This window comes from Tachyglossus aculeatus, chromosome 11, assembly GCF_015852505.1.
Source record: "Tachyglossus aculeatus isolate mTacAcu1 chromosome 11, mTacAcu1.pri, whole genome shotgun sequence".
In the NCBI taxonomy this organism is placed as follows: domain Eukaryota; kingdom Metazoa; phylum Chordata; class Mammalia; order Monotremata; family Tachyglossidae; genus Tachyglossus; species Tachyglossus aculeatus.
The window spans coordinates 9360584-9372881 of record NC_052076.1 but is presented as its reverse complement, the minus strand read 5'-3'; the positions used below and the strand labels follow the sequence as shown (position 1 = coordinate 9372881).

General features: G+C 47.9%; 1 protein-coding gene across 1 annotated transcript in view; it reads left to right on the top strand.

Moving 5' to 3' along the window:
* Positions 1 to 10025, top strand: part of NKD1 (NKD inhibitor of WNT signaling pathway 1) — a 109421-nt gene extending 99396 nt beyond the window's left edge. Inside the window, exons 7-10 of the mRNA XM_038754153.1 lie at positions 3000 to 3147; positions 4224 to 4308; positions 6871 to 6998; positions 8712 to 10025. Coding sequence (XP_038610081.1) covers positions 3000 to 3147; positions 4224 to 4308; positions 6871 to 6998; positions 8712 to 9283 — 933 coding nt within the window. The 3' untranslated portion in view covers positions 9284 to 10025. The remainder of the gene's footprint in view (positions 1 to 2999; positions 3148 to 4223; positions 4309 to 6870; positions 6999 to 8711) is intronic.
* The last annotated feature ends 2273 nt before the right edge of the window (positions 10026 to 12298 follow it).

Genomic DNA, 12298 nt, shown 5'->3' with positions numbered 1-12298 from the left:
CAACTGGAGAGGGGTAGCAGGAATGGTGGGTAGAGAGGAAAGAGCACTGATCCATCTATTTTTGGCCCTGGCCTGGCACCTCAGAGATGGTTATAAATACCCAGCTTCCCTCCCTGCACTTTGGCCATTCTCCACCCCATTCTGCCATGAGGGAAGGGTCGGCAGTTGGGGTTGAGGGGCTGGTGCCTCAGCTGTTCCCTTCACCAAGTCTCCTATCCAGGCTTCAGACAAGTGTTGGGCTCAATTCTGATTCGGGGAAAATGCCACTCCTCTTGAGCTGGAATGGCATAGGGGATAGAGCACAGGCCTAGGAGTCAGAAGGCCATGGGGTCTAATCGGAGCTGTGCCACTTGTCAGCTGTGTGGCCTTGGGAAGTCACTTCACTTCTCTGTGCCTCAGTTACCTCATGTGTAAAATGGGGATTAAGACCGTGAGCCCCTTGTGGGACAGGGACTGCGTCCAACCTGATTTGCTTGTATCCACCCCAGCGCTTAGTACAGTGCCTGGCACACAGTAAGCGCTTAACAAATGCCACAATTATTATTATTATTTTGTCTTCATCCTGGGTTCTGAATTCTTAATAGTGGCTAACTATCATGTGTTGGTGGTGTAATGGAAGGAGCCCCTATAGGGGGCACGCTAATGAAAGAGCCATCACCCCTTTCCCCCTCCTGCACATCCTGGAGACTATATACCACTGAGGCATCGACTTTGGATTTTTTTTGTTGATTTATTTATTTTTGGTCTTTGTTGCCCCGGGCTCAGTGCTCCATTTCCTTCAGCAGCAGGAAACCACAGCTTCCTGTTGGAGATCCGTGATTGAGCTCCTGGCCTGGCAACGCAACAGGCAGAACTGAGATTTCTTCTGGGTTAAGAAATTCCAGGGTTCCATTCCTCCCAGGTGGATTCCTATAAATTCCAGAGCCTTAAGGCGAACAGGAAGGGTCCTAGAAGCCAGAAACAACGGCGAGCTTTCCTGGCTGTTTTTTCGCTCTTCACTGTGGATCCAAATCTGAGGATTCTGGGGATGGAGTTTAGAATGGGAGAGATTTTGCAGATTAGTACTCTGAGGAAGGAATATTGCCACCTGGGTTTCTGTAGTCAGTGTTTCAGCAGCATGGCGTAGTGGGTAGACCAGGGGCCTGGGAACCAGAAGGGCATGGGTTCTAACCCCAGCTCTGCCACTTGTCTGTTCTGTGATCTTGGGCAAGTTACTTCACTTATCTGGGCCTCATTTATCTTTCTGTAAAATGGGAATTAAGACTGTGAGCCCCATGAGGGACAGGGAATAATAATAATAATAATAATAATGGCATTTATTAAGTGCTTTCTATGTTCAAAACACTGTTCTAAGCACTGGGAAGGTTACAAGGTGATCAGGTTGTCCCACAGGGGGCTCACAGTCTTAATCCCCATTTTACAGATGAGGTAACTGAAGCCCAGAGAAGTTAAGTGACTTGCCCAAAGTCACACAGCTGACAATTGGCGGAGTTGGGATTTGAACCCATGACCTCTGACTCCAAAGCCTGTGTTCTTTCCACTGAGCCATGCTGCTTCTCTCAGCATGTCCAGCCTGATTTCCTTGTATCTATCCCAACATTAAGTATAGTGTCTGGCACATGGTAAGTGCTTAACAAATACCATTATTATGATTATTGTTATTATTATTATCTAGTCTTCCCAACAGGGTAATCTGTAGGGAAAATCCCTACCCCATAAACGATAACACCTCTTCGTATGGTGTAGTAATGATACCAGGAGGACCTTTCATGATGTGTTTTGGCTTGAATGCAATGGCAGAACTGGGCAATTTCTTCCAACAGTGCATGACAGTTTGTTTAGAACAGGAAAAAAATCTGGAAGAAGATGGGGTTGGGCGTGGGCAGGGAGTGTTGGACAAGGGATGAGTCCTCCAGTGTGAGTTTTCCTTAATGTGGAATTCCACAGCTACAGTGCTTGAGCTTAGTGTATAGCGCTTTTTTTTAAAAGGCATTTGTTAATTACTTAATTCATTCAATTCATTCATATTTATTGAGCGCATACTGTGTGCAGGGCACTGTACTAAGTTCCTAGGAGAGAGTAATATAATAATAAACAGATACATTCCCTGCCCACAGTGAGCTTACAGTCTAGAGGGGGAGACTGACATTAATATAAATAAATACATTTCAGATATAATAAGAGCTTACTATGTGCCAGGCACTGTTCTAAGTGCTGAGGTAGATCCAAGCTAATCGAGTTGGTCACAGTCCATGTCCCGCATGGGACTCGTAGTGTTAATCCCCAATTTATAGATAAGGTAACTGAGGCCCAGAGAAGTGAAGGAACTTGTCCAAAGTCACACAGCAGACAAGTGGAGGAGCAGGGTTTAGAACCTAGGTCATTTTGACTTCAGGCCCATGCTCTGTTCACTAGGCCATTCTGATTCTCTTAGCATGTAGTGCTTACCACATAGCAAACCTTACCACATAGCCAACTTTTAAGACAAATACCATTATGATTGTTAATAAGATGGAATAAGCCTTGTCACCCTACTGTTAAACTCCAAACAGTGCTTGGCAGATAGTAAGCACTTAACAAATACCATTATTATCATTATTGTTATTATTATTCAATCAGTCAGTTGTTTTTATTGAACAATTACTGTGCAGACCACTGTACTATGCACTTGGGAGGGTGCAGTATAACAATATAACAGACAGCACTCTCTGCCCACAATGAGCTTACAGTCTAGAGGGGGAATCCCTGGGGTTTCATTAATACATTAATGAACATTAATACAACTAAATAAATTACGGATATGTATGTAAGTGCTGTGGGGCAGTGAGGTTGGGAGATGAATAAAGGGAGCAAATCAGGGTGATGCAGAAGGGAGGGGGAGAAAGAGGAATTGAGGGCTTAGTCAGGAAAGGCCTCTTGGTCTAAAACTCCGTTTTTTTTCAACACACACATTTATGATGGAAACCAAAGGCTGATTCTTGCCTCAATCCCAACCCCAGGATATCACCAGCTTGCTCCATACCATCTACGAGGTAGTCGACTCCTCAGTCAACCACTCCCCCAGCTCCAGTAAGACTCTGCGCGTGAAGCTCACGGTGGCTCCGGATGGCAGTCAGAAGAAAAAGAGCTTTTTGCTGAACCCCAGCGGTAAGAGAGAGGTCCCAAAATCGAACGGGTTTCTCCTCTGTCTCTTTCATGGGACAGATCAAACTTGCATCGGCGCGGTCAGGCCTATCAGTCAGTTGGATCCAGAAGCACTGTACCAAGTGCCTGGAGAATGCTACAGAATCGAGACCCCTACTTCCTGACCTCAAGGTGCTTACAATCTAATGAATCATTTGAGAGGAAGCTGCCACCAGCCATATGCCGTTTAGCCTCCCTGTTTTACCAGAGAGGGAAAAGAAGGGGATTTGTGGCTTCATTTTCTGTAGCCTTATCTGCATTTAGTCTCAAGTCATGTAAGGGATAAATTCATTCAGTCGTATTAATTGAGTGCTTACTGTATGCAGAACACTGTACTAATTGCTTGGGAGAGTAGACTATAACAATAAACAGACACATTCCCTGTCTACAGTGAGCTTACAGTCTGCAGTCATCTGTAATTTGTTAATTTATATCAATGTCAGTCTGCCCTCATCTAGACTGTAAGCTCATAATGGGCAGGGAATATGTCTGTTTATTGTATTGTACTCTCCCAAGCACTTAGTACAGTGCTCTGCACACAGTAGCGCACAATAAATATGACTGAATGGAAACAACGAGCTACGGAGGCGTCCTCAGCCGAGGAATGGCTTCTGCAGATAGGTATTTTGAGCGTCTTTCAGACCAGCTAGTGACACTGCCCAATGCCTTGCTGTGACATTGTCAGGCCCAGCCCAAATCCTTGATAACTTCTCCCTTCCGTGGCACAACCCCACTGGGGGCTTAAGTTATTCAGGGAAGCGGCTTCCAGGGACAGACAATTCCTGGTCGAAAGCCTGCACACTGTGTGATGGATGTTGTCTCCTGTCAGCGTGGTTTCAGTCCAGCCCGAGGTGTCCTCCCCTAGCCCTATGCCCCCCCCGCCCCACCCCCAAGCCCTGAGCAGGTCTCAGGGATACAGATGCAGGGGGTTAACGGTACCTAGCTGGTGCCACCCAAGGAGAGGCTTGTTTCGAAGATCTGGCCCTGAGCCTTGGGGGATTAAATGCAGAGAAGACTGTTTTCCTGTTTTCGCGGGACAGATTTACAGAGTGCCAGGCACCGGACGGAGAGCAGAGCCAACAAAGAGCCGAGGAGCGGTGAAAAGAAGCAGCGGGCTTCCCTTCGGTATGGAAATCACCCCCAAGGGCCAGTAGGAATGAGCGGTCCTGGTCAGTGGGGCCGGGGAAGGGACTGGATTTCTTTCAACTCTCCCAAGGGCTGATTGACTGTGGAAAATTGGGCCACGTAGACCTGGGAGAGTGGGCTGGAGGCCAGCCCAGCTGTTCCTTCTTCGAAGAGCACTGGAAGAGAGTGTAGAGCTGGTAATTCTTGGGAAAGGGTGTTGGGTCAGACAGTCAGTCGATTGTATTTATTGAGCACTTACTGTGTGCAGAGCACTGTACTAAGCACTCGGGAGAGAGCAATAGAACAATATTACGGACACATTTCCTGTTTCCAATGCGCTTCCAGTCTAGAAGGGGAGACAGACATTAATAGGTAGATATTAATTAATAGGGGCTGGAAGGAAAGGATGAATAAAGGGAGCAAGTCAGGGAGACTCAGAAGGAAGCTGAAGGTAAGGATAAGAGGGCTTAGTCAGGGAAGACCTTCTGGAAGAGATGTGCCTTCAATAAGACTTTGAAGTGGGGATATGAGGGAGGGTGTCGGATATGTCAGATGAGGGAGGGTATTCCAGGACAGAGGCAGGACATGGGTGCAAGATAGGATGTTGGGTGTGGTGAGAGTTCAGCAGCAGCCCCCAGCCTGGGTCGGTTCAGAGTAGAAGATAGCTAGCCTTACCTTTCACCAGGTTCTCGGCTCGGGCTCACAGTCTAGAAGTGGGGATAGACAACAAAACAAAACAAAACAAGTAGACAGGCAGGGTGAATGAGGTGTGGTGTTTTAGGAAACGATTCTTTACCCACTCAAGGCACCAATCAAGGCTAAAGTGTGAGTTCTTGTGAGCGTGGAGTTCTTCAGGAACACAATGCCCACATTACGGCTGAACGGATGGTAGTTTCAAAGCGGGAGGTGATAAATCGCTGGAGGATAGGCCCAAGGCGGATTATTAGAGGGAAAGGTTAGGAGTGGTCCAGATGGCTCATTGTGGCTCAGGGGAAATAGCATGGGCTTTGGAGTCAGAGGTCATGGGTTCAAATCCCGGCTCTGCCAACTGTCAGCTGTGTGACTTTGGGCAAGTCACTTAACTTCTCTGTGCCTCAGTTACCTCATCTATAAAATGGGGATTAAAACTGTGAGCCCCCCTGGGACAACCTGATCACCTTGTAACCTCCCCAGCTCTTAGAACAGTTCTTTGCACATAGTAAGCACTTAACAAATACCATTATTACTATTATTATTACTATTATTATCTCTAACCCTGAAGATAGGTGCCCAGAAAAGCCCTCTTTTCCTCTGCTCCTCCTCCCCTCCCCATCACCCTGACTCCCTCCCTCTGCTCTACCCCCCTCCCCGCCCCACAGCACTTGTATATGTATATACATATTTATTATTCTATTTATTTTTATTAATTATGTGTATATATCTATAATTCTATTTGTTTATATTGATGCCTGTTTACTTGTACTTGTTTTGTTTTGTTGTCTGTCTCCCCAACTTCTAGTCTGTGAGCCCGTTGTTGGGTAGGGATTTTCTCTATTTGTTGCTGAATTGTACTTTCCAAGCGCTTAGTACAGTGCTCTACACACAGTAAGAGCTCAAAGAATATGACAGACTGACTGAATGAATGGGATGGTCACATGGTTCCTTAGAGCTTCACTTGGCACCATTTTTGGGGACAGAGCAATTTGCTGAAGGAATTGTTGTTCTGACCCAGGATGGCACTACCCAAGGCACCAATCAATATATTCTGTTGTTTTCAACTTGTCAGTGCACCCTAAGGGGGCATGATGGAATACACCATCATTGTTCATTAAATAAACAACAGTATATCCCCCAGGAAAGAGCCTTAGCCTGGAAGAGCGGACTATAAAGATTAGTCTCAGCTCTGACTCACTGTGTGTCCTCAGACAGGTCAACCACCTTGCTGGTCTTCAGTCAAGCAATCATATTTATTAGGATGTACAGTGTGCAGAGCGCTGTTCTAAGCACTTGGGAGAATACAATAGAGTTAGTAGATATGATCCCCTCAATTAAGCAATTGATCAATCAATGATATTTATTGAGTACTTACTGTGTTCAGAGTACAATGCTAAGCTCTTGGGACAGTACAGGTGAGCAATTCCTGCCCTCGAGAAGCTTACAATCTAGTAAGGCATATAGGAGGAAGCTTGAGAGTGTAAGTATATGCATATAGGTGATACAGGTGGTGGGTGGGGAGAATGAATTGCCCAGTTGTTTAGGAGATGAATGGGGTAATGCTGAAGAAGTATTTGAAGAAGACGGGCTACAGGGTGGATGATGAGAGGTTAACTAGGGAAGGCCTCCTGGAGAAGATGGGATTCAATTTTCTCCTTTGAACAATGGGGAGACTCATCCCTTGTCTCAGAGTTATGATTCTGGATTTGGAGATAAGGTCCACTTAGGAAAGGTGGTATGTGATTCATTTTTCATTGGGTCACACGGCCTGATTTCTGCTAAGACTTGGGGGTGTGGGGCAGTGTCGTTTTTCACAGCCGGTTTGTCCAGGCTTTGGTCTCGTTCCCATTTCCATTCTCCCTCTCCCAGGGCCCAAGGGGACAGCCACCTCGAGACGTCTGATTGCAACCGCCATTGTGTCGACGAGAACATTGAGAGGAGAAACCACTACCTAGATCTGGCGGGGATCGAGAACTACACGTCAAAGTTTGGGCCAGGTGGGGCAGCGTGGTGGTCCTTCTGGTTCTAGGATTTGTTCCATTGGTGGTATTTATCGAGCTCTTACTCTGTGCAGTGTGCTGTACTCGCTGCTTGGGAGAGTACAATTGAGTAAGTAGATGCCATCTCTACCCTCAAAAGCTGACAATTTTTTTACGGTATTTGTTTAGCACTTACTCTGTGCCAGACACTGTACTAAGCACTGGGGAAGAAGATTCAAGACAATTGGGTTGGACCCAGTTCATGTCCCACACAGGGCTCACAGATTTAATCTCTATTTTCCAGATGAGATAACTGAGGCACAGAGAAGTGAAGTGACTTGCCCAAGGTCACCCAGAAGACAAGTGGCAGAGCCAGGATTAGAACTGAGGTCCTCTGACTTGGAGGCCCACACTCTTTCCACAAGGCCACACTGCTTCTCAAGTTTAAGAGGGTTTCCCTGAGATAAGCAGAAGCAGACAGTGTTGGCTGGGCATCAGGTCTTTTATGCTCTAGAGAAACAGGATGTGTAGTGGAAGGAACACAGGACTCTCCCATTTGCCTGCTAGGTGACCTTGGGAAAGTCACTTTAAGTTCTCTGTTCCTCTGTTTCCTTATCTGTAAAATGGGGATTGAATGCCTGATCTCCCTCCAACTCGACAGTTACTCTCCTCTCCTTCAAAGCTTTATTGAAGGCACATCTCATTCACTCTAAACCCCCCTTTCCTCGTCTCCCACTCCCTTTGGCATCGCCCTGACCTGCTCCCTTTGTTCTTCCTCCCACCCAGACCCACAACACTTATGTACGCATTTGTAATTTATCTATTTGTGTTGAAGTCTGTCTCCCCCTCTCTAGACCGTAAGCTCATTGTGGGCAGGGAATGTCCCTGTTTATTGTTGTTCTGTACTCTCCCGAGTTCTTAGTACAGTGCTCGGCACACAGTAAGAGCTCAATAAATATGATCGAATGAGTAAATCAATACTTAGCTGGTGAGCTCCGTGTGGAACAGGGACCTGTGTCTGACCAAATTATCTTATAGCTACCACAGTGCTTTGTACAGTGTTTTGTACAGCATTTAACAAATACCACTTTTTTAAAATTATACTTATAGATTTTCGTCTCCTGGGCCCCATATTCATGGATAATTGGGAATCAGGCCAGACTGGTTGAAAATATCAGAAGTCTTATAAATTCACAAATAAATAAATTCATGGCTGACCATCCATACGAGGTTATTAGAGGGCAAGTTGGGGATGTGAGCAGGCCCAGTCTGAACCCCAGGGTGGTTGTCCAGGTGGGTAACAATCTTTGGTTGTTCCAAACCGCCTTTGGCCACTCTGAGAGACAGACCATTGAGCCAGATAGTTCAGAGGTCCAATGGCCAGATGAATAATGAGAAGGTGGCCTCGTGGCAGAGCCTGAGCCTTTGCTGTCTGAAGAAAGTGGCTGTTTGAGCCACACAGCCCTTGGCTGTGGGATCCGTCCCTCTTGGGGGCTGATGGCCCAGTCAATCAATCAATCAGTGGTATTTATTGAGCTCCTACTGTATGCAGAGTGCTGTACTAAGCACTTGGGAGAGCCCAGTGTAACAGAGTTGGTAGACACGTTTCCTGCACACAGCGAGCTTACAACTTACAGAAGACATCCCTCCCAGGAAGCCCTCCCACCCCAGCCCTGGCCTTCCTATGCGGGCCAGTCTCCCTGGGGACTGACCCTTCCTGTTGTTCCTTAGGACCCCCGCTGGTGGCCCCAAAGTGTGACCCTCCCAGCAGAGGCTGCCTCCCGACCAGATCCCGCTCCCAGGAACCCGAAGCCCTCTACGGCCCGCATCGGCAATCCCAGGGCCCGGAGCCTGGCCTCTTCCACCTCCTCGATGCCTCGTACGCCAAGATCGCCGAAGTCCATCAGCGCCTCTGGAGCAACCAGGAAGCCGTCAAGCACTTTGGGAGGTCTCCCAAGGTCCAGGGTAAAACGGTGGGCTCGGGCCCGCCCGGGAGGGTCGCGAGGAGCAAGCAGTCCCCAGGGGTGGCCGTGCCTGCGGCTTCCCCCTCGGCTCGCCTGGCCCCGGCCCCGGCCTACCTCCCCAACCTGGCTCCCAAGAAGCACAAGCAGAGAGGGAAGGAGAGCCAGCAGATGTGCAGATCCTTCCAGCCCCCGCGGGGGCCGCTGGCCGAGAAGGAGCACGCCAGGGACTTGGCTACGGTCCTTCTCTACGAGGGCCAGGTGGGCCAGATGGTTCAAAGACATGAACATCACCACCACCACGACCACCACCACCACTACCACCACTTTTACCAGACCTGAATCCACTCCCCTTTCCCCCCCGCCGCTCCCTAATTGAAGGAATCCCCCATCCTCCCTCCCCGCCGCCCGGTCCTACTCCTAAGCCATTATTCTAAGAATTATCATTGTTTTTATCGTTACTCCACTAATACTCATCTAGCCTCTTTTTAGAAATTATGTGGAACCGTGGAAACTCTTCTTATTTATATGTCGTGGAAACAGCCCAACCGAATGGCTGGTGGGCTTTAAGTGGCTCAGGAGAGAAAGAGCAGAGGTAGGCTAAGAGGGTTTGGAGTTGCGGTTTGAATGCAGGTCATGAAAGCACTTCCCAGACCAAGCTAGCCTCCGTTGGGTGTTCGGAAAAGATCCTGCCATGGACATTTAGCTTTCTTTTCTTCTGTAAGCCAGCCTCTGCCGGAACAGCAACGTTTCAAGGTCTGACCTCCAGAGGTCCTCAGAATTACCGAAAATTCCAACAGCTGCTACCTCTAGTGTTACCAGATTTTTGTTTGTTTTTTCTCCTGACTGTAATGTGCTCCTAGGGACTTCTGGATTCAGTAGCCCTAACCATTGAGTACTTTCGCTTCCCTTAATACGAACTTAATCATGACCCCGAAACATGGGCTGCCACACCCAACAGCCTTTCCATCTTTCCTCTGGACTCTGATTTCTCTCCTGGAACCAGTACAGTACGTTGTGCATTGGAAACTCTTAATCACCCCTTCCCTCCTCTCTCCTTCAATCAATCAACCAATCAGTTCATCAGTGGTATGTTTTGAGTGCTTACTGTGTGCGGAGCACTGCGCTAAGCACTCGGGAAAGCCCAAAAGAGCAGGTAGATACGATTCCTGCCCTCAAGGACCTGACCATCTAGTGTTTGTTCCTGTTTGTGTTTGTTCCTCGCTTCTTGTTTGGAAAAACCACTGCAGAAGGAAAAACCTTTTGGAAAGGAGATGGTTTTTCAGGCTGGTTGCCACTAAGAATCGGAGCTATTCCCTGTATTTATACAATGGCGGTTTCTCCTTCTGAATCTGTTGTTTTGACTGAGAATGTGGACATCCTTCCTTTTAAATGTTGCTAAATATAGATTATATAATATAAAAATATAAGTAAAGAAATCTATGTATATGGATAGCAGCTGGCCTATCTATATGTGTTTATATAAATATACACCCTCTCAGGTAAATTTTTTGTGTTGAGAAATCTGTGGTTTGCTTATCATTCTAGGTCTGTGTGAGAAGGACGACTTTGGTGTAGAGTGACGTGGGCTGGCGAATGGTGGGTCTCAGCTTCCTCCCTATCTTCTTGCCAGCAGCTGTTGCTCTCAGTTGGGCCCTCCCAAATCACTCCCAGGCTCCTGGCTTCTGTGAGGAGCAATGTGGTCTAGTGGAGAAAACACGGGCCTGGATGTCACAGGGCCTGGATTCCAATCCTGGCTCTGCCGCTTGCCTCCTGCAAGTCCATGAGCAAGTCACTTGGCTTCTCCCTGCCGCAGTTTCCTTATCTGTAAAACGGCGATAAAATGACTGTTCTCCCTTCTACACAGACTGGGAGCTTCATGGGGGACAGGGACAGTGTCTTATCTGATTATCTTGTGTCTACCCCGGCACTTACTGCAGTGCTCGGCACCTAGTAAATGTTTACAAGTACCACAATTATTGTTATTGTTAACACAGCAGTCCCCAGGTTGTCTGGAGACCCTGGGGAATGGGAGGTGTTTTGATGATCTGTTGGAAATTTGGAAAGGTCAAGAGGTCAAGTAGGGCAAGCGGCAGAGGAGGCGGAAGCCCTCAGAATTCGTGTGTTCTGCAGAACCCTCGGGAGCATGGGTGTGGGAGGATGAGGGACCTTGCGGAGGGGAGGAGGAGAAACAGGAGGAGGAGAGGACCCCACTCTGCTGACAAGAAGGAGCTGGAGCTTAGGCCCCTCCACCTCAGTACCTGGTCCCTCCCCAAACTCCCTTGGGCTGTTGTAGTTTGGGCCGTGGCCCTGACTGAATCCCTGCTAGGTCTCATTTTCTCCCCCTTCTTCATCAAGGGGGTGACCATTCGTGATGTCCCCCTGCAGCTAGTGAGAGGGACAAGGGCGGTCACCTTGGTTTCTGTAGCCCGGTGTGAGTCAAAGGTCAGAGTGTCCAGCCAGGACCTCGGTGGGATCTGCTCAGCTGGGCCGGGTTCTGGCTGGACACCCGGGAGGGCCTGTAGGCCGGCTGGGTCCTCCAACTTGCTGATGGGACTCAGACAGAATCTGAGAATCTGGGAATCTGGCTTCTGAGGAACCAGGTGAGAAATGTTCCGTGGTCTTGTTCTTAAACTGAGGTGCTTTTGTGACAACCGAGGCTCAGCTCACCGTGATGTTTCTCACATCATTCAAGAAAACACAGTAGATTTTTGGGGGGGATTCCCAAGTACCTTCACTGTCCTCCCTCCTCCCATGCGTCGAGATATTTATATGCAGAATTTTCCATTTAAAATGGTCCTCAATGTGGGTGTCTCCATGGAGCTGAACCCATAGACACCTAATTGGCTGCTAGTAGATCACTCGTTTTTGATGTATATATAATGATGGAAGGCCTAGGAAGAAAATAGCATTTCCACGTCAAGTAGAAGGAATAAGCTTATTTATATTCTAGTGTTAACGAACTCTGATGTATTCAAGTGAGTCCGCATGCAAACAGACGGGTGTACATTTCGCCTGACAGGGAGTCTGTCATGCTGTTTTTCCTGGAGATGGACTGGGAAGGCTTTTCCCATTTCTGCAGCGCAATTGCCAATTAGGATTTGGGGGGGGAGAAGTGCAGCCCACTAACCGCCCCCCCACAACTGCCCTCACCTCCTATGGTGCTGTTGCCGCCTCCACCACCGCTGCCTCCGTTCTGTCATTTTCATCCTAAATCACCAATCCTTTCAGGGTGCAAAGCCCAAACCAAAAAGAATAATTTGGAAATGCCAATCTAGGTGTTTCTATCTTCCGGGCAGGAGAGAAGCCAATAAGGAAAATATTTAAAGCTCTAAAAACCTAGAGAGATCTCACCAG